This window comes from Garra rufa, chromosome 8, assembly GCF_049309525.1.
Source record: "Garra rufa chromosome 8, GarRuf1.0, whole genome shotgun sequence".
Taxonomy (NCBI): Eukaryota; Metazoa; Chordata; class Actinopteri; order Cypriniformes; family Cyprinidae; genus Garra; species Garra rufa.
The window spans coordinates 36749462-36770676 of record NC_133368.1 but is presented as its reverse complement, the minus strand read 5'-3'; the positions used below and the strand labels follow the sequence as shown (position 1 = coordinate 36770676).

General features: G+C 40.8%; 1 protein-coding gene across 7 annotated transcripts in view; it reads right to left on the bottom strand.

Annotated features, from left to right (window-relative positions):
* Nucleotides 1-21215, bottom strand: part of dcaf6 (ddb1 and cul4 associated factor 6) — a 49158-nt gene that overhangs the window by 13166 nt on the left and 14777 nt on the right. For 4 of the 7 annotated variants that reach the window (XM_073845498.1, XM_073845501.1, XM_073845499.1 and 1 more), the window contains exons 8-12: nucleotides 15165-15258; nucleotides 13033-13149; nucleotides 11840-12214; nucleotides 3542-3724; nucleotides 330-389 (exon numbers count right to left, since the gene is read on the bottom strand). In XM_073845498.1, the coding sequence (XP_073701599.1) occupies nucleotides 330-389; nucleotides 3542-3724; nucleotides 11840-12214; nucleotides 13033-13149; nucleotides 15165-15258 (829 nt within the window). The remainder of the gene's footprint in view (nucleotides 1-329; nucleotides 390-3541; nucleotides 3725-11839; nucleotides 12215-13032; nucleotides 13150-15164; nucleotides 15259-21215) is intronic. The other 3 variants (XM_073845502.1, XM_073845504.1, XM_073845505.1) reach the window with 3 other exon arrangements.

Below are 21215 nucleotides of genomic sequence, written 5' to 3'. Positions count from 1 at the left end.
AAGTTACAAGACCACAGAAATCTTGTGGAGGGTGAACTCATTAAGCAGAGTGAGAAACAAAAGAAATCTTGTGTCCCTGTGTACAGGACATTATTTGAAAGATGACCTTTATATGAACTTGTCCCAACAGAAGGGGAGAAAAAGTATGTCCATTGACTGAAAAGCCTCTATCTTTCTGAAGTTCCTCTGTTTAACGAGAGGCACATCTGCAAAGTCTTCTTAAGATGATTGAGGACAAGAACCACTTCAATCGGAAATGCACAGAGCTCAGACGCAAGGAAGTGAAAGAAAATGAAGAAAAGGAGAGGAAAAAAGAGGAAAGGACGCACCCTGCTCCTCATCCAGAGTCATGGATCCGAGCTGTTTGTTTACCACAGATGAGGGAGAATCTGAAACAAAAATAAGATGTACTGAACAACTGAAACAACAACAGAGCCAGTACAAACATTTAAGTGCAGATGTAAATCCTCAGGAAACACACTGCAGCACCTTTCCACAACAAACTCAAAAGCCACAAACTCTGAAAAGATGAGTCTAGTAGGCTTAATTCTGAGTTAAAGACACAAAGCCAGGGGTTACAGATTGGGTAGACTGTTCCTTAAAAAACGTGAAATGGCATCCAAGAGGTGAGCAAATACAGGAGCACACTGATCATGCATAGCCTTCTTTAATGCAGTATTCACTTTCAGGCAGAATAAACAAGTCACACAGCAATCCGTAGTTCAGGAGTTGAGACTGATAGTAGAAAAGTTTATACTCCAGATGCCAGATGTCTTGCAGCGACAAACCAGAAGTTCTTCATTTTTGGTGAGTGTGTGTGAATACCCAGCAAGATGTGATGTCAGGATGTTACCGAACTAATAGTGCAAGTGTAAGCACAAAAAATACACTGCACACACTAGGGTTATTGAATAAATTTAACTTTATCCTGAAATGCACAAATATGTTCAGTTTGCCTTTAACCATTTCATGTGTCTAACTGAACGCACACACTAGCATTAAGACGAATTTTGAAGGATACTGCAAAGGGAAGAACAACAAGATATGAAAAGAACAAGATAAACATGGATCGATGTTCAAGGTTTAAACTGGAGACCAAAAAACTGCCAACATCAAACAGGACAAACCAACCTTATAAGTAATTATGTAGTTGCATTCCAGGTGAATCAATCAACAGATGGCAGTATATGCACATGTTTGACATCTGAGCTCTGTTCCAAGATCTAGTAAGCTGCCTCAGTTACTACTGACTACACAGGCAGGGCCTTCTAAAGCCCTGTCCTAAATCAAGGTGCATTTGATGTGGACACATGTTCATAAAGTCAATTTGTACCAGCTGTCATTGTATGATTCAGAGGGGTTCAAAAGTAAGATTTTTTTCTTGAAAGGAATTAATAGATTTACAACTATTTAGAACTTATATCCACCTTTATTTGTAAATTTTATCTTTTATTTACTCTATTTGTAAATTTTATGTGTCTGATCCATGTCCAGCTATTTTTATGGGTCTCATCCGTGTCCAGCTGCATGTTTCACCCTTGTAAAGGTGGATACTTTTAATACTTAGTCCTATTAACAACAAACAACTAATTCTTTAACTGGGCAAATAAACCAACTGTAAAAGGTCATTAACAAGCCAGAGACGCTGAAGACGAATGCAAAGATGAGAAAATACTGTAGCAGGCAGAGCAAACTCACTGTTCATGATGATCGAAATATTGGAAAAAAAATCTAAATCTAAATACTGAATTGGGGGTGGGGGGTATAAATGTCTCTGAAAGGAACTAACTATCTTCAGAAAAGTTTAGTTGGTATTTTCTTTTCATCTTACCTCAGTATAATGCATGTTAATCTACAGTTGAAGTCAAAACTTTACATAAACCTTGCAGAATCTGCAAAAAAGTGATCATACCCTGTTCAAAAGTTTACATATGCTTAATTCTGTTCAGCTGTGTTTTTGTTTGTTTTTTTAGTGATAGTTGTTCATGAGTATCTTATTCGTCCTGAACAGTTAAACTGCCCGCTGTTCTTCAGAAAAATCAAAACAAATTCTTTGGTTTTTCAGCATTTTTGTGTATTGTGTATTGATTTTGTATTGAACTTTTTAAAGATCAGGGTAAATGTAACTTATTTTGTCTTTTGGGAAACATGTAAGTATTTTCTGTAGCTTCTGAAGGGCAGTACTAAATGAAAAAAAAAAAAAAAAAAAGATATTTAGGCAAAATAAGAAACGTGCACATCTTCATTCTGTTCAAAAGTTTTTACCCCTGGCTCTTAATGCATCGTGTTTCCATCTGAAGGAGCAGTGAGTGTTTGAACCTTCTGTAATAGTTGCATACAAGTCCTTCAGCTGCCCTCAGTGTGAAAAGATAGATCTAAAAATCATACAGTCATTGTTGGAAAGAGTTCAAATACACAAAAATGCTGAAAAACCACCGAATTTGTGGCACCTGAAGGACTTTTCTGAAAAACAGTGGGCAGTTTGGGACAGGGAAAACAAGGGTGTCATGAAAATCTATCACTAAACAAAAACAAACAAAAAAAAAAAAAAATAGCTGTGGATCATTCAGATAACAACACAGTATTAAGAATCAAGTGTATGTAAACTTTTGAATGGTGTCATTTTTATAAATTCAACTATTATGTTCTCTTTTATGTGAAATATCCTATTCAGGTTAGTACTACATAAAAAAAATAATAATAAAATCACGCATTTTGTAAAATTATTAACAGTTTGCAGATTCTGCATGGTGTATGTACATTTTTTATTTCAACTATAGTATTATATAAAAGTGCAGCTCTGCTTTGTTTGCAGCAGTAACCAAGGAAACACTATATTGCTACTGTTCCAAGCACCACCTGCTGTCAGTGAGTGAATTTACATCTAATTTAGCCCATTTGCTATTTTTGTTTTGTGCAGATGTTTTATGTATTATAATTTCACAAAGCAAAGGTCAGCATATTCTATTTTTGCTTTGAATTTTGAAATTATACAAATCTAATTTACATCAAAAACTGCTTATGCTACATGTAACATGTTTGTTTGGATCGTGATTAAAATCCAGTGATTCTGCAACTGTTACATGCATTCTGATTCATATAAAGACTCAGTCGGGGGGGAAATGTGATTAATCACCAGAATCCTAAGAAAAACCGTGATACAGATTTTTGGTCAAACCACCCTATTCTCCTTAAATATCTATGGCCACTGTGACTCTCAATATGTGTAATACTGTCTAGGATTTTCACCAAAACAAAGTACGTTACAATGCATCACGACTTTTGTCAGCTTTTGAATCATTTGTGTATCTGTCACCTAGGTGGGCAGCTCACTAGGTTTTGAAACAGAGCTCTGCTGTTGGTGAATGTAAGCATGAATGACCAGCAGTTAGATGTGTGCGCATCTGTGCGACAGAGAGAAAGAGAAACACACTCCATAGCCAGAGGTGCAGCAGCAAATCAGGACAGCCATGAAACAGGCAGCCAGAGGGGTCAGGAGGTTAAAGGAGAGCGGGGATACAGGCTGGGAGGAGATGGTAACCTGCAGGGGGGCCTGGGTCAGCAGCAGCAGCAGCAGCAGCCTGTTGGGCTGAACTCTCTGGGCTGGAGGTCATGGGTACAGAAGGGACTGAGCGTCTGACCTGTCCGGGGGGGTCGGACAAGAGAAGCAGTCTCTGCAAACGTCTACACACTAAACTTACCGGCAGCCTGCGAGGACCATATTCTGACAGTGCGGGGTCAGAGGGAGAGAGAAGACGGCATGGGACAATTGATGGGATGGGGAAAAAGAAGAGAGGCAAATCATAGATAAGGAGGAATGCTGGGTAAAAGAGCAAATTAAAGATTGAAGCTGTAGGCTGAGTGATGTCAGACAAGACTGCAGGGTTTCATCACCCGTCGCAAAAAATAAAAAAGTGTGTATTACACTCACACGTCCACACATGTTCTACTGGCATGAACAGAAACGCACAAATAAAAATGCCTGCAATGGCACATTGAGCAAAAAGGAGGGATTTATTATTCACTAAAAAAGACAAAAGACACTACATGTTGCATCCTGTTTCTGTTTGTGTGATGTTTGAAAAATAAACCCCACCTGAGAACAACAAATCAGTCAATACATACAGTGGTGGCCAAAATTATTAGAACTAGTATTTTCACCAGCTAAAAAAATGGTTTTAAGTCAGTTTTTTCTATCTTTCGCTGTAGAGGGTCAGTAGGGAATATCAGTTTGCGTTTCCACACATTCATTTAGCCATTAATTGTAATAATCCAGTGAGATTTTTGTTTGCACAAGGAGTCTGACAACAGCCAGTGCTCCACAGAGAGATCTGATCTCATCATCATCCAGTCTGTCTAGAATGACATGAAGAAACAGAACAAACTGAGACAGACTAAAAATCTATTTATGACATTATAAATAAATAAAAAAAAGACAGAAATAACTGACTTAAAACCATTCTTTAGATGGTGAAAATAGTACTAACCATTTTGGCCACCACTATAAGTCTTAAAAAAAAATAAAAGTGCATAGATTGAAAGATGTATAGCAGACGTGATAATCTGACCAATTATAGAAATGGAATGACATGAATTTGATTTGGAAGTTCATTATGATATGCAGAGATACAATGACTGCATTTACATGCACAAGAAAATTCAAATTACTATTGGAATATGATCATATAATCTGAATTATGACAATACTTTGGTTTTTAGGGGTTTGCACAATTTTAGATCACATCTTATTTGGGATGTCAACTGTAGCTAAATATGAAATTATATCAGCATATGTCAGAAGTAATTGAAAAACCTTTTCTACAGTATACACTACAGTTTAAAATGTTTGGATTCAGTTTTTTAAGAAATCTAACAAAGGCTGCATTTATTTGATCAAAAATAATATTGTGTAAAATGTTACTTAAAATGAATTAACTGTTTTATATTTAAATATATTATAATAATGTTTATTCCTGTTTTATCCTGTAAAACGTACTCGGTTACTTTCGTAACCTCGGTTCCCTGAGATACGGGAACGAGTACTGCGTCTGAAAGACGCTTATGGGAAAAGCTCCTTTTCTCCTGAGACTGAAGCATTTCAATAACGCAGTGTAACTGCACGGCCATTGGTTCGTGCAGTGTTAAAGAAACGAACCAATGGCTCGGCAGCGGAGATGCACAAACCTATGGCGATGATTCGCGCCCGATCGCGCCAAAAGGGGCGGAGCATCTGGCTATATAAGCGAGCATTTCGCCATAGGGAACTCAGGTACTTCGACTGAAGCGACGACTGAGTCGTGCAGCTACCTAGCACGGCCAGCAACGCAGTACTCGTTCCCGTATCTCAGGGAACCGAGGTTACGAAAGTAACCGAGTACGTTCCCTTTCGATACTTTCACTCGTACTGCGTCTGAAAGACGCTTATGGGGAACCAGTACAATCCCGCCGTTGCTAAGGTAGAGGAACGACTAACATGACCCTAGCACTAAAGGGCTAATAAGGGCCAATTTGTTCGATCAGATAGCCTGATAAACATCCGTTCCAAGGAATAAGTACACTTGGAGCTCCACAGAGGCCAAGATGCACTATATATAACATACTGGTAACAACATACCACTATGTGGAAAGGACCCGAGTCTGTAAGACTGGAACGTCCAAGTTATAGAATCTAGCAAATGTGGACGGTGAGGCCCAGCCTGCCGCCGCACAAATTTCTGCAATGGAAACCCCACTAGACCACGCCCAAGACGAGGCGATGCCCCTAGTCGAATGGGCCCTTACTCCCATGGGACATTGTAGGCCCAAAGAGGAGTAAGCCAGCGTGATGGCTTCCACAATCCATCTGGATAATCTCTGTTTTGTGACCGAACACCCCTTGGTGCGGCCACCAAAACATACAAACAGCTGTTCTGACTGCCTAAAAGGGGCAGAACGCTCCATATAACATCTCAGAGCCCTGACAGGGCAGAGAGGGTTAAATCCCTGGTCTTGCTCCGCAGGAGGAAGAGCCAAAAGGGAAATAATCTGGTCTCTAAAGGGTGTAGAGAGACTTTTGGGAACATACCCACGCCTTGGCTTCAGGATGACCTTGGAGTCATTTGGCCCGAATTCCAAGCAAACGGGGCTCACAGAGAGCGCCTGTAAATCACCCATGCGTTTGACTGATGCTAATGCCAATAGCAGGGCAGTCTTCAACGTCAGGGGGCGAAGGCCTATGGACTGAAGCGGTTCGAAGGGAGGGCTTTTCAGGGCCCTCAATACTGTGGGTAAGTCCCAGGACGGAACCGTGACGGGGCGAGGGGGATTAAGCCGCCTTGACCCCTTTAAAAAACGAACGACCAAGTCGTTTCTTCCCACAGATTGACCGTTTACCAGGTCATGGAATACCGCTATAGCTGCAACATAGACCTTGAGCGTAGAAGGGGATCTCCCCTTATCCAACAGCTCTTGCAAGAAGGACAATATCACAGATATGTCACATAAAATTGGGTCCGTACCGCGGGTGGAACACCAGGCGGAAAAGACAGACCACTTGAGATCGTAGAGCCGCCTCGTAGAGGGTGCTCTAGCTTGTGAAATAGTACTCAAAACCGACTCAGGGAGACTTAAAGGCTCCCGTCTAGAGCCCAAACGTGCAGCGCCCACAATTCCGGTTGGGGGTGCCATATCGTTCTGTTCGCCTGTGTTAAGAGATCTCGTCTCAGTGGCACGGCCCATGGTGCTCTTGAGAGCAGCCTGGGAAGATCTGGAAACCAATGCTGGTTCTGCCAGAATGGAGCCACTAACAGGACTTTGAGTTTCTGTTCCCGCACTCGCCTGATGACTTGTGGCAGCAGAGCGATAGGAGGGAATGCGTATAACAGGAGATTGGGCCATTCTTGGGTCAATGCGTCCTGTTCCTTCGAAAAATAAATTGGGCAGTGATGATTGTCTTTTGAGGCGAAAAGATCTACTCGCGCCTTGCCAAAGACAGCCCATATTTGCTGAACCGTGTGAGGGTGAAGCGTCCATTCGTCTGAGGAGACGTTGCTCCGAGACAACATGTCTGCTCCCTGGTTCAGTTTGCCTGGCACATGCGTCGCTCTTAGAGAGCGGAAGTGCAGCTGAGCCCATGTCAGGAGACGTTCTACCATCGTAAATAGACGTCTCGACGAGAGGCCCCCTTGGTGATTTATGAAGGACACCACTGTCATGCTGTCCGAACGGACTAAGACATGGTGACCCTTCAGTGCAGGTAGAAGGGTGTGAAGGCCTAAACATACTGCTAGCATTTCCAAGCAGTTGATGTGAAGGCGACTCTCCGCTTTCGACCATAGGCCGAAAGCAGGCTGGCCGTCGCACAGCGCCCCCCAACCTAAGTTGGAGGCGTCTGTCGAGACCGCTTTCCTTCTGACCACCAAGTCCAGGGGAACGCCCTGTTCCATCCATTGAGCGCACCTCCAAGGAGCCAGGGCTGCTATACAGGCCCGATCTACCTTGATGCGCTGGCGTCCCAAACGCCACGCTTGAGGAGGAACCTTTGGTTTCAACCAGAACTGCAGGGGGCGCATTTGAAGCAGACCCAACTGAAGTACTGGAGATGCTGAGGCCATAAGGCCGAGCATCTTCTGAAAAATCTTGAGTGGGCGAAGGGCTCCTATTTTGAAGGAAGCCGCGAGCCTGCGAATGGCTTGGGCTCTCTGCGGCGCAACTGCTGCCTTCATTTGACGTGAGTCGAAAACTGCTCCCAGGAACGCAATGCGTTGGCTGGGAGACAGCACGCTCTTGGCAAAATTGACCTTGAGTCCTAGGCACTCTAAGTGGCTGAGGATTAAGGCTCTGTGGTGTGTTAGCTCGCTCTCTGACTGGGCTAGGATGAGCCAGTCGTCCAGATAGTTCAGGACGCGGATTCCCATCTGTCTCAGAAGGGAAAGTGCTGCGTCCATGCACTTTGTAAACGTGCGAGGGGCTAACGACAGTCCGAACGGAAGGACTGTATATTGATATGCCACTCCCTCGAAGGCGAATCTCAAGAATTGCCTGTGATGGGGGGCGATCTGAATGTGGAAGTATGCATCCTTCAGATCCAGTGAACAAAACCAGTCCCCTTTGCGTATCTGCGAGAGGATCCGTTTTAGTGTAAGCATTCTGAACGGCCGTCTCATGAGGGCGCGATTCAGCTGTCATTGAGGTCGAGGATGGGACGTAGGCCGCCATCCTTCTTTGGAACGAGGAAGTAACGGCTGTAAAAACCTGACTCGCTCTGTGTTGGGGGGACCGTTTCCACGGCGCCCTTGGCCAACAGATTCTTTACCTCTAATCGCAAGACGTCTGCGTCTTTGCTGCGAACTGAGGTGGTGATCACACCATGAAAGCGAGGAGGTCTTCGAGCGAACTGGAGTACATAGCCTCGTTCTATTATACCCAAAACCCATTTTGACACTCCGGGGATGGCTTGCCATGCCACGGATCGTGTCGCTAGGGGCTGCAATGGTTCGCACAGCTGTATGCTGTCTGAAAGCATTGGAAGAGGAAATTTGCTCTTTTCTTGAAAATGTTTGTTTTTTTATTTTTCCCGCTATCACAGCGGTTTGCTGTAAGGGCGCTGATACAAAGGGCCCGTGAGTTACAGCTACATTGTTTACAAACATGAGTTCCCTTACACTCGGAACAGAACGGAGTGTAGAAGGGTTCAAAAGAGGCACTTTGGGGGCTGGTCCGGCTGCTGCGAGACTTGGCCCCTCCCTCTTCCTGCTGTTGAGATCAGGAAGATGCTGGCGGCGCCTGGTCCAACACCACTCTTGGCCGAGGTCCCTGGCGCTTGGGGAAGGGAAAGCGCTTGGCTGGGCGTGAACGTGGACGGAGCTCCGTCTGAGGAGCTGGTTGCGCAGCTGGGGGCGTGGCTTTTGCAGGCTGCTGAGTCGGCGCCGGCTTGGGGCGACTAGGAGCCGTTGCGGAGCTTGAGCGTTTTGGCAGAAAGTGTCGCATGGCTTGGGACGATTTCTGCGCCGCGGTGAAGCGCTCCGCGAAACCCTCAACAGCTGGGCCGAACAGGCCGGTCGGCGAGATGGGGGAGTCAAGGAAGGCGACCTTATCCGCGTCCTTAATCTCCGTAAGGTTAAGCCACAAGTGGCGCTCCAGCACCACTAAACTGGCCATCGATCGCCCGATCGCCTGAGCCGTCATCTTCGTGGCGCGTAACGCCAAATCCGTAGCGCTACGTATTTCTCTGAGCGGGGAATCGTCCAGGCTCAACTCGTCCAGACCGCGGAGGAGCTTTGCTTGGTACACCTGGAGTACCGCCATAGAGTGAAGCGCTGAAGCTGCCTGTCCAGCAGACGAATACGCTCGTCCAGCGAGGGTAGAGGTCGTCCTGCAAGGCTTAGACGGGTGTGACGCCCTCGCCTTCCAACCGATAGCGGTGGGCGGGCAAAGGTGCGCAGCAACTGACTCGTCCAGCGGGGGCAGCTTCTCGTAGCCCTTTTCCTCGGCGCCGTCGACCGTAGTGAGGGCAGCAGAAGAGGAAGTATGGAGGCGGGCTGAGTATGGAGCACGCCAGGACTTAGAAATTTCGTCATGGACTTCGGGGAAGAATGGCGAAGCTCGCTGACGAGGGGCCTGGCGGCGCCCCGGCAGAAACCATTCGTCCAACCGGCTCCTAGAGGGCTCCTCGGGAGGAGACCATTGAAGATCCAGCTCCTCGACAGCTTTAGATAGGACACGGAACAGTTCGGCGTCCATACCGGCGCTGGCGGCGCTGGATTGCGCAGACGGCAAGGGGGCGGGGTCATGGGAAGAGCCCGACAACTCCTCTGCGTCAGATGCGGCCAATGACATGCTGTCATCCTCGCATTCACTTCCTCCGAAGGAGACCAGATCGCTCGCAGCCGCAGAGGGACGCTGGTCAGGATGCAGGAAGAGAACTGGCGATTCCTCTCCATGTGGTGAAGGCGAGGCACGCGGGGTCTGAGCCGGCGTGAGCTCGCCTGTCACCGCGCTCTTAGCTCTCCTGCCCCGCTGCTTCTTCCTAGCAGGCTCTTGCGAGGAAGTAAGCGGGAGGGCGTGAGAAGCGGCGTCGCTCTCTGAAAAGAAAGCTAGCCGCGAGCGGAGGGAAGTGAGACTCATATTCCCGCAATGGGAACATTCCGTCTCATTGAGCGCAGCCTCAGCGTGGGCGTGACCCAGGCACGAGACGCACTCAGCGTGAGTGTCAGCGGCATGCAGAGGGGCTCTGCACGAGCGACAAAAACGCCGTGGCATTTGAAACAACGCCGTAGAAATTTGCTCTTAATTTGCTCTTTTAGATGTTCGCCGGATAGCAGCAGGGAATCAGCTCCGGAGCGTCAATCCGCCGAGCAGTGAGGATCCGCTGCGAGGCTCGTCAACGGCGAAGAAGAGGCTTGCTTGAGCGAAGTCTGCGTAGTCAGTCTCTGCGAAGATCAGAAGTCGTCGCTGAAGAAGAAGGATCTGAGTTCCCTATGGCGAAATGCTCGCTTATATAGCCAGATGCTCCGCCCCTTTTGGCGCGATCGGGCGCGAATCATCGCCATAGGTTTGTGCATCTCCGCTGCCGAGCCATTGGTTCGTTTCTTTAACACTGCACGAACCAATGGCCGTGCAGTTACACTGCGTTATTGAAATGCTTCAGTCTCAGGAGAAAAGGAGCTTTTCCCATAAGCGTCTTTCAGACGCAGTACGAGTGAAAGTATCGAAAGGGAACCGAATTTTTAGCAGCCATTAATCCAGTATTCAGTGTCACATGATCCTTTAGAAATCATTTTCAAATACTGATTTGGTGATCAGGAAACATATTTCTTACTATCGTCTTATTATTGTTTCAAGATTCTTTGATGAAAAGAAGGTTCAAAAGAACAGTAATTATTAGAAATACACACCTTTGTAACATTATAAATGTCTTCACTGTCACTTTTAATCAACTGATTGCATCCTTGCTGAATAAAAGTATTAATTTCTTTTAAACAAAATCTTACTGACCTCAAACTTTTAACTAGTAGTATATATGGACAAATACACATTTTAATAGCTGTGAATGATCTAAATAAATATCTATTTTTAAAGGGGTCATCAGATGCAAAATTCATTATACATGTAGCTTGAACATAAATGTGTGTTGGCAGTGTGTGTAAACATCCACCCTATAATGATAAAAAAAAAATGCTTTTTTTAAATCCCCAATAATAATAATTACTTTCTCAGATCAACCAGTTCTGAGATTATTGGCAAAGTGACATTTCTACACAGGTCTGTCCCACGATTGTTGATTGACACGGGCGATTTAGCACAGACCCACCCTAAGTGAGTTTAAGTAGACAGGAGCAGGAGTAGACAAGAATGTCTCCTAAGTGACTGAGGTGTTTCGTTGTTGGATGTAATAATGAACATAGCAGTCTTCATTTACTCCCAACTCCTGAGCTGCTGAAGATGCAGAGGATTACTTTTGTTTTTGAAGGGAATGCGCTACATAATCTACCTACGTGTCTATGTTTGTGCGAATCATTTGTGATCCAGTTTCACCTACAGAAGCAGTGAGTATAAGGTTTTTTTATGAATATTTACAGAACTGCTCAGCACAACAAACGGAAAAAAGGGGCAGGGTGAGCAGAGCTCATTAGCATTTAAAGGGGCATGCACTGTTTTTGACAAGGTTGTTTCACACTACCATTATGAAAACCAAAGTATGTTATAGACTTTTCAAGAAGATTAAGTTGTTGACAATAGGCATCTGATGACCCTTTTAAAATAAAAGCTTAAACATAATATATTGACTTATGTGCATGTAAACAAGGTCATTGCCTCCTACTAAAGATGAATGCAGTCCTCAGTGTTTTGCCAGACTTACCAGATAAAGCTGCCTCTCTAGATGGGGTGGGTGTGGCTGAAGGAGTGGGCGTGGCCGAGGGAGTGGGTGTAACTTCATCCTGGCTCTTCTGCCCTGTGTCTGGGGAGGAGAGGAGAGAAGAGGAGGCAGCGCTCTCCATCGAGGATGAGCTGGAGGGGGCAGGAGCAGTCACAGTAGAGGAGGAGCCCGAGGAGGAGGAGGAGGAAATAGACTTGGAGAGAGGCTCTGCAGGTGCAGGAGCAGCAGGTGTAGGCGGAGGTTCAGAGGAGGGTGACTCCACCTCCATCGCACCTTCAGCTGAGACCACAGCAGGCTCCTGTGCCTGAGTGTGTGTTTCTGAGGTCGCAACCGTCCCTTCTGGTCGAGCTGCCGTACCTGGAGATAAATCATTAAAACTTCTGCTTAATTTTTAAATTCATGGAGCTTTTTTTTTTTAATAGAGGACATTTAATTCCATAATTTACACCCTTTCATGTGACATGCTTCAGTGCACCATTTAATGGTTAAGGGTTTTTTGACAGTAAGATTTTTAATGTTTTTTAAAGAAGTCTCTACTCCTCACCAAGCCTGCATTTATTTGATCCAAAGTACAGCAAAAACAGTAAAATTTCAAAATATTTTTACTATTTAAAATAACAGTTTTCTATCTGAATATATTTTAAAATATAATTAATTCTTGCGATTTTTATGATGAATTTTTAACATCATTACTCCAGTCACATGATCCTTCAGAAATCATTTTAATATTCTGATTTGCTGCTCAAAAAACATTTATTATCATCATTATTATTATGTTGAAAACTTTTTTTGATGAATAGAAAGTTCAGAAGAACAGCATTTATCTGAAATAGAAATCTTTTGTAACATTACAAATGTCTTTATCACCACTTTTGATCAATTTAAAGCATCCTTGATAAATAAAAGTAATTGAAAAAAGTTATAGAAATAAAAGCGACATTACTTTGAATGCCAAATCGCAGTGCTTGTGCAAACATACCCACACCATGTCATTTTTGTTATTGAGAGGTTTCTATTGTATGGTATGTTTGTCAGTATCTTCACTAACAGTATACCGTTGCTTAAATATATGGAAAGAACAAAGCAAAAAACGAAAGAGAACTTTGCTGTGAGTATATCAGTATATTCACAGTGTGTATATTCAGTATATTCAGTTTGGACCTGAGCCGTTTTACCTCTGGGTCGAGTTTGAGGACGTGCTCTGCTGCTCTGGGCCTCACTGGCCTCCTCGAACCAGCGTGACAACATGTCCGACATCCTCTGCATGAGCGATACATTTGGACTCTGTTCTCCTGCAAAGACAACAGACTTCTTCACAATCAATATTAAACCAGATCAGACCTGCTGTTTACATCAAGAGCAAGCTGCAATATGCCAGGAAGTAGTGAAGTGAAGCAGTCTTTGGACTAAATCCCTGTGAAAAGCTAACAAGCTCCCCTTAGACAGACTAAGTTGTTGATATTCAAAGTCGAAGGTACTGAGGGAGATTAAAGATGTATTGAGAGACACTAGAGACTGCAGGCCTCAAATCGTTTAACACATGGAGGAGAATGCTAGTGCAGACAACAGTTCTGTTCACAGCTGGAGTTGAAGTGGATGTGCAAATGAGTTGTGGTAAACAACTACGGTAGACAATGTCTTGGTGCTTTAACATTTTAATACAGTTTTTAAGTCTTACAGACTTTACTGACTGGGTGTGGCTGTGAATAGGATGTTCTGAAAATATAAGAAAATTTTGGATTATAGGTATTAAACAGTGCAGGATACTTTACTCAAAATAAAATAAAATATTCTGGTTTAGTAATGATACTTGGAAATAATCTTTTACAATGATACTTTTCTCAAAATGTCAGTAAAATAAAATAAAATATAATACTTGGAAATAATCTATTATATTGATACATTACTTTAAATTGCAATAAAATAATAAAATAAAATATTATGGTTTAACTATGATATTTGGAAATAATCTTTTATATTGATACTTTACTCCAAATACCAATAAAATAAAATAAAATAAAATATGACACTTGGAAATAATCTATTATATTGATACTTTACCTTAAATTGCAATAAAATAAAATATGACACTTGTAAATAATCTGTTATATTTATACTTTACTCCAAATTGCAATAAAAAAATAAAATAAATAAAATTTGATACTTGGAAATTATATAAAATTGAATAAAATTAAAATTAAATATTCTGGTTTAACTATGATAATTGGAAAAAATCTAATATATTGATAATTTACTCCAAATTGCAATAAAACAAAATATGATACTTAAAAAAAATCTAATATGTTGATACTTTACTCCAAATTGCAATAAAATAAAATATGACACTTGGAAATAATCTGTTACATTTATACTTTACTCCAAATTGCAATAAAAAAAAATAAAATAAAAAAATCAAATTCTATACTTGGAAATTAAATTAAATTAAATAAATATTAAATTAAATATTCTGGTTTAACTATGATACTTGGAAATAATCTTTTATATTGATACTTTACTCCAAATTGCAATAAAATAAAATATGACACTTGGAAATAATCTGTTATATTTATACTTTACTCCAAATTGCAATTAAAAAATAAATAAATAATTAAATAAAATTTGATACTTGGAAATTAAATTAAATTAAATAAATATTAAATTAAATATTCTGGTTTAACAATGATACTTGGAAATAACCTTTCATATTGATACTTTACTCCAACTTGCAATTGCAATAAAATATGACACTTGGAAATAATCTGTTATATTTATACTTTACTCCAAATTGCAATTAAAAAAATAAATAAATAAAAAATCAAATTTGATACTTGGAAATTAAATTAAATTAAATAAATATTAAATTAAATATTCTGGTTTAACTATGATACTTGGAAATAATCTTTTATATTGATACTTTACTCCAAACTGCAATAAAATAAAATAAAATAAAATAAAATATGACACTTGGAAATAATCTATTATATTGATACTTTACTCCAAACTGCAATAAAATAAAATAAAATACTTTGATTTAACTATGTAGTAAAGTATCAATATAATAGATTATTTCAAAGTATCAAAGTACATCAATTAAGTCAAATCAATGATTTGTGATTTCTGACAAGTACAAGAACATATATATATATCTGTGGGTCTATTCCTGGTGCATTAATCTAAAGTCACCCAAAAAGTGTGTTTGTAAACAGAGCCCTCAGTGTTTATTTGCCTGTGCATATGTACCATACGTGCTGCTGTGTGTTAAGTATTTGTGACAGTGATCGGGCGTGCCTGCGCATTCTCATCTTACCATCGCGCTCCCTCTCGCTCTCAGGCCGAGCGCGCGGTCCTGTGTCCGACCAGTCGCCTCTCAGACGCAAGCGCTTGACCGGGGGCTGCCTCAGCTGTGGGTAGACACATCAACAAGCTGTCATTCACAGTCAAAACCTCTCACATGGCCTAAAAATAACACTCTCTACCCTGGGACTTGACAACACTATAGAATCATCTAGTCAGGCACGTTTACAGGAAGTACAACCAACAAACATTTAAATGAGGGCAGATCTCATAATGGTAAATGAGGGTTTGGCTACTCTACCCTGTAAAGTGAAACAAAATTGCCATCATGGAGTTGCCAGAACACTTCATTTAATACAACATGTATCAAATGGTTTCTGCATCCACCAAGGGGTCATTATTCTGAAACAAAGTTCAAGACCTTGGGATGTTGATGGGATAAACTATTGAGGCCACCTTGCCACGTGCCTCTGTCTCACACTTTTGCCATCTCAGTCAGGACACTCTATTTTGGGTGCGAGGGTGCATTAACAAGACAAGTACCGGCTCTAACACAGCCACGGTAGACCAAACAAAGCACATCAGAGACCATTGCGTCCATTCTAAAAATAATCTAATAATGAGCACTGCAGCTTCTCTCCACTTCACACGGAGGGATAAAAAGAGCTATTCTTTTTTTACTTAGTTAAGAGGCTGAAAGGACACATGCTTGTTAAGGTGCTTGTGGTTAATGCAAAGTCCCGCTTATTTTAAGTAAAACCTGCAGTAAGTTACTCAGATTGGCTCTATTGAAATATTTTTTTTATACTACTGGCCCGTTGAACGCTTCCATCTGATTGGCTGATGAATGTTCTAAGGTGTTATTTTCAGGGAAACACACGGCGAACGTAGTTCCAGGTAGCTCTTGACTGCACTACATGTCTATATCACTTCACCACATGATTTCAGTTATTTCAAAGATCCTTACAGCCTAAAACAGCAAAATAACCAAAACCCACAACAACACTGGCCAAACAAATAAATACAGTAAACAGGATAAAAACGACAGATTATTTCCATGTTTTATAGCGTATGTGTGGAAAGCACATACGCTATTTGCCCCACTCTCTCTCCCTTACAGATGCACACACATACAGTTTGCACACGTTAGCATATGCACTAATGTTGTAGTATTTTCTCCTTAAAACTGGTTTCCCAAAGGCTGTCCCAGAAAAGTGGTTTGAAACAGTCCTTTTTTTGCTACATCACAAATTTCAATAACCATTCAAGTAAATGGATAGATTCATACCATTAGCATGCAAAATATACCAATAGGATTACCAGCACAAAACCAAAACTTAAATAGAGCAAAACCGCTAGCCGCTAACCGTTAACTTGAATAATAACCAGCTGCAACAGTGTAAAAGTTGTCCAAGTCAGAAGCATCTCTCCTGCATTGGCGTCTACACTTCAGACACATATGCTCACATGCGCGAACTAGAATCTCTATCTAGGCTGCATTCGAGCCTTTGAGGCATTTTGAGGACACAACATCATCAAGTAAGTAACTTTAACGAAGATCTGTGTATTGTAAATGAGGCAAGGGGGTAGAGTTATATTCAAGCGGTTTTAAGGCATGAGAAAATTATTTTCACAAGAAAAACATTTAAATAAGTAATTTTGATTAGTTTTCAAATCAAAGATTAGTTTTAAGGAATACAATTTTTGATTACAAGGGGACCTTAAAAACTACATGACTACACGATTTCTCACAAATGAGGTAATAACGACGTGGTTCTGAAGAAAATTAACTTTTACTATTAGTAGCGACGCTGCTGCCGATCACTTTTGAGACCTGCCCAATTGCTACTCAAAAGTAGCCCAAAAGTAGCCCAATCACATTTTAAGGGGGGTCATCATTTAAAAATCTCATTCTGGGGGTTAAAATAATTTTTTTTGGCGGGGTTCCCCAGGTAAAATTAGCATTCCGGGGTCTAAATATTACACTACTGCTTCAACCAGCGAACATGAAAAACAACCAGCAGCAACAGTGGTAAAGTAGCCCAATTCCGTGGGAAAACCACGGACTTGGCAACACTGCTCAGAGAGTAATTCATGAGCTTAATCTCTCTCTCTCTCTCTCTCTCTCTCTCTCTCTCCATCTATCTGTCTGCCTGTCTGTCTAAACTTAATTATTAACTGCATTAGTCTGCTATCAACGGCTCAAGCATCATTAATAGATCTAAAATGACATTTTGGAATTAGCAACAGAGGCGCTGGATGAGCTGCGTAAAAAATGAATCCTACTCACAATAGCGTTTTAAGGACAAAAACCAGACGAATTATCCGATCAATGTCTTGAGGTGTGGTAACTGTAGTATAAGCGGAATAATTGACTTCGGTCCGTTGAATTCTTGGGTGTGCATTATTTTCTGAGAATTAAACAGCTGTAGTAAATTTTTCCTTACTTACTCCATGGAATGTCTGGATACTGGATTCTGATTGGCTGGCAGGTATGCAATAAAACTGTTTAATGCACAGGTAGCTCCAAGTGAGTTTAATCACCGTTCTATATTAATGCACTGCTTTAATTGGTGCACCCTAACGCACACACAGAAAGAGAAAAAGAGAGAGAGAGGTCGGAGATTGCATTGCGCTACGCACCTACGTAGACTTCTCCACAATTCTTATTAATAAAATAGCCTAGATACTAGATTGCTACATTATATTCCTCAGCAAGGAGGTGGTAAAACCGCTGTTTTGAATTAATTTGTTGTTTGTATGAAGCCGGCGGTTAATAGCCTCCACGTCGTGCATTTAAAATCCTTTAATGCGCGGCAAACCATTGATTATCCCTTACATATTTAACATGTACATTTTGAATTCTTGATTGATTTAACCTAGTTAACTGGTAGTTGTAGTACATTACCTTACTATATCTCCCCAGCAGAGCTTTTGAAACATTTTTTTGGATGGGCCTCATCCTAATGAATAGGCAATACTATAGAGATCCTAAAAGGGTCCCTTTCTAACATCTCTGCTGCCTACATTGAGTATAAATACCATACATACAAGTAAACCATCTATTTCGCATTGCTCTAGTTCCACATTCACAGATTACAAAACAGTTGAGTAAAATCATGATGTTGTAGCAAAGATTTATTGAAGTCAACAGGAGTGCCTTCACTCTCGCTGGCAGCCATTGTGCACTCGGTGCCTATTTCTGTCTCAGCTGTGGAGCTCTGCGTGTGTCTGCACCTCTATTTGGAAAGGAATCTGATCGCGGGGGATCCGGACACAGCTGATCACACCGTCCGACAGCTGAAGGGACCAGAGCGGTGACCCAGCACATTTCACCACTATAGTCCCAACACAGATGTATGTATGGAGTATGTAGACTGGCAGTTTATGTTAAGGAGTATATGGACCACAACCAAAAAACACATTTAAAAAGCATTTAAATATTCAAATCCCCAAAAATTGTCACTACCGAATCAGTCACGACTGAAACATGTCATCGTTTTGGTAGTGACAAAAGGGAACACATAGTCCTTATATTTAGGGGAAATAAACTAAATTTTAGTACAGTAATGCAAGCTTTTAGTATTTTAGCATGTTTTAGTGTTGATGTGGTCACTACCAAAACATTACTGTCACTACCGAAAATCACTACTGAAACATGGTATTCTGAATTATCAACTAAGATGTTATGATATTTTTTGGTTCAATGCATATTCCTTAACATTCAAATCAGTATGATCAACTTTTTGCCTTTTGCAAAGAAAAATTGCATTCAAAAAACAAATCTAATAAATTACACCTGAAATATTGCAATTGTTATTGATTTACCTTCATTTTTTATTAATTAATTTTTTTTTATAAAATAGCAAAAAAAATATTTACAATGTAGATATAAGCTAAATCATATTAAGTCAATATAACCCTTCTAATTAAATTATATATTACTGTGTTTGACAAAACGTGTTTGACATATTACTGTTTTTACATACAAACAAATCTTTTGGAAAAATTTTTTTTTTTCCCAAGGCGACCCCTTAATGACATAAGAATGGCCCATATATGCATAACAAAATGCACATATTTTTGACCTTTGACTGAATAAATGCAGCCTTGAGCATAACAGAAAGAAACTTCTTTTTAAATAAAACCAGGGGGCACATCTGAATAGACGCTATGCCTCTGTGTGATTGGCTGTGATTGTCTTCACTAGTATCAAAAATTCAACATATTGTGACAGATAATTGTTGCTGGAAACATGTTACATCACGCCTGGTTAGCACACTATGTAACAATCACGAAGGCTGTCTAACTTCCTTTGCTATTTCTCTCCCTTAAAGGTGCACTCAGTCATATATTTCCTCATTAAAAGGTTTTACACAAAATACATGAATTGTACTGAAAATGTATTTAAAATCAGGTAATCATCATGCCGTGTTACTGTACAATTTCAGTCACAGAATACATTTCTTAAAATACCAATATGGTATTAAGATAGAAAATTCCATATTGCATATTTTCATTCTCTGGCCAGAATCAGTCTTAACAAGGAAATATCACTCAAGCCTATCCACATCCTAATTCTAAACCGAAGCATCAATGTCGTTTGATCCATCCTTTCCGACACTTCTCTCCCAAACTAATTTCAAACTGAACCACTGAAGCACAGTACTGCTGAGGATTACACAGAATGCATGAGACAACTTCAAAAGTCCTTTATTTAGATTTCGCCTCAGGCACGAACATACTAACTGCACACACTTGCCCCCAGACTAGTCGCTCTTGACTTTCAGATGTCTGGCTCCATTTCCATTAGGCCTGCACAAATTATGGAATTCAAATCGAAAGTACAGTATGGTCTCATGTGATTAATAAACCACAAAAGGTTGCAATTTGATTACATGATATACAGTATAGTCTGAATGCTTAACAGTGGATAAGTGTAAGTAGTCGAGTACATGTTCTCAGAGGATGCATGGATCTCTTGCTTTCACATACTACTACAGTTCACTTTAAAATCGTGCTTGTTTACTCACACTCAGCCCACAGGCCATCTCAGATGTAAATGAGTTTCTTAATCAGAACAGATTTGGAAAAAAATTTCATTACATCACTTACTAACCAAAATGAGATTTCAAAAGCTGATTAAACAACAAAATAATCCAAGTAATCCACATGACTCCAGTCCATCAATTAACATCCTAAGCAGCGAAAAGCTGTGTTTGTACGAAACAAATCCATCACTTAGACGTCTTTAAACTTCAAACAAGTCCTCTATCCATAATATTGAATTTTCCAGTGAAAAAGTTGTCTCGTCTGAATCAGGAGAGTAAAAAGGCACAGAAGTTTACAAGTATAAAAACAGTCCAAAACAAGATTTTTTCACTAAAGGAAGTGCTATTATGAATTTTGGACTGGCATTATGGCCAAAAGTAATGGTTTAAACACCTTTATGATGGATTTGTTTATTACACACACACCTTGTTGCCTCACAAGACGTTAATTGATGGACTGAAGTTGTGTGGATTACTTGTGGATTATTGTGATGTTTTTATCATCAGTTTGGACTCCTATTCCGATGGCACCCATTCACTGCAGAGGATCCAATGGTAAGCAAGTGATGTAATGTTAAATTTCTCCAAATCTGTTGATCCAATGAAGAAACAAACTCATCTACATCTTGAATGTAGGTACAAGGTATGTAGGAACAAGAACATCCGTGGCAAATGCGTGGTTTCGGATTCTTGTTTTTGTTTTCTTTTTTGTCCGCTCTGACAATGTGAAATTGATCTGGTTGAATCCGAATTAATTGACAATTTCCCATGAATTATTCCACTGGTCTACACTTAAAATCTCTGGTTTCTCTACATAAATCTTCACTCAAATCATTCTCTCTGCCTATATTTTCACAGGGGACCTAAAATCTTTATTTTGCCCCCTTTTCTTCACTTTTAATCCAGATAAGCTTCCTATACTGAGGGAATATTTTTATATAATTTTTTAAATGTTATCTATTTTTATCTAAATGATGTAAAGCATTTAGAATTATCCGTTGATGTTCTTAAAA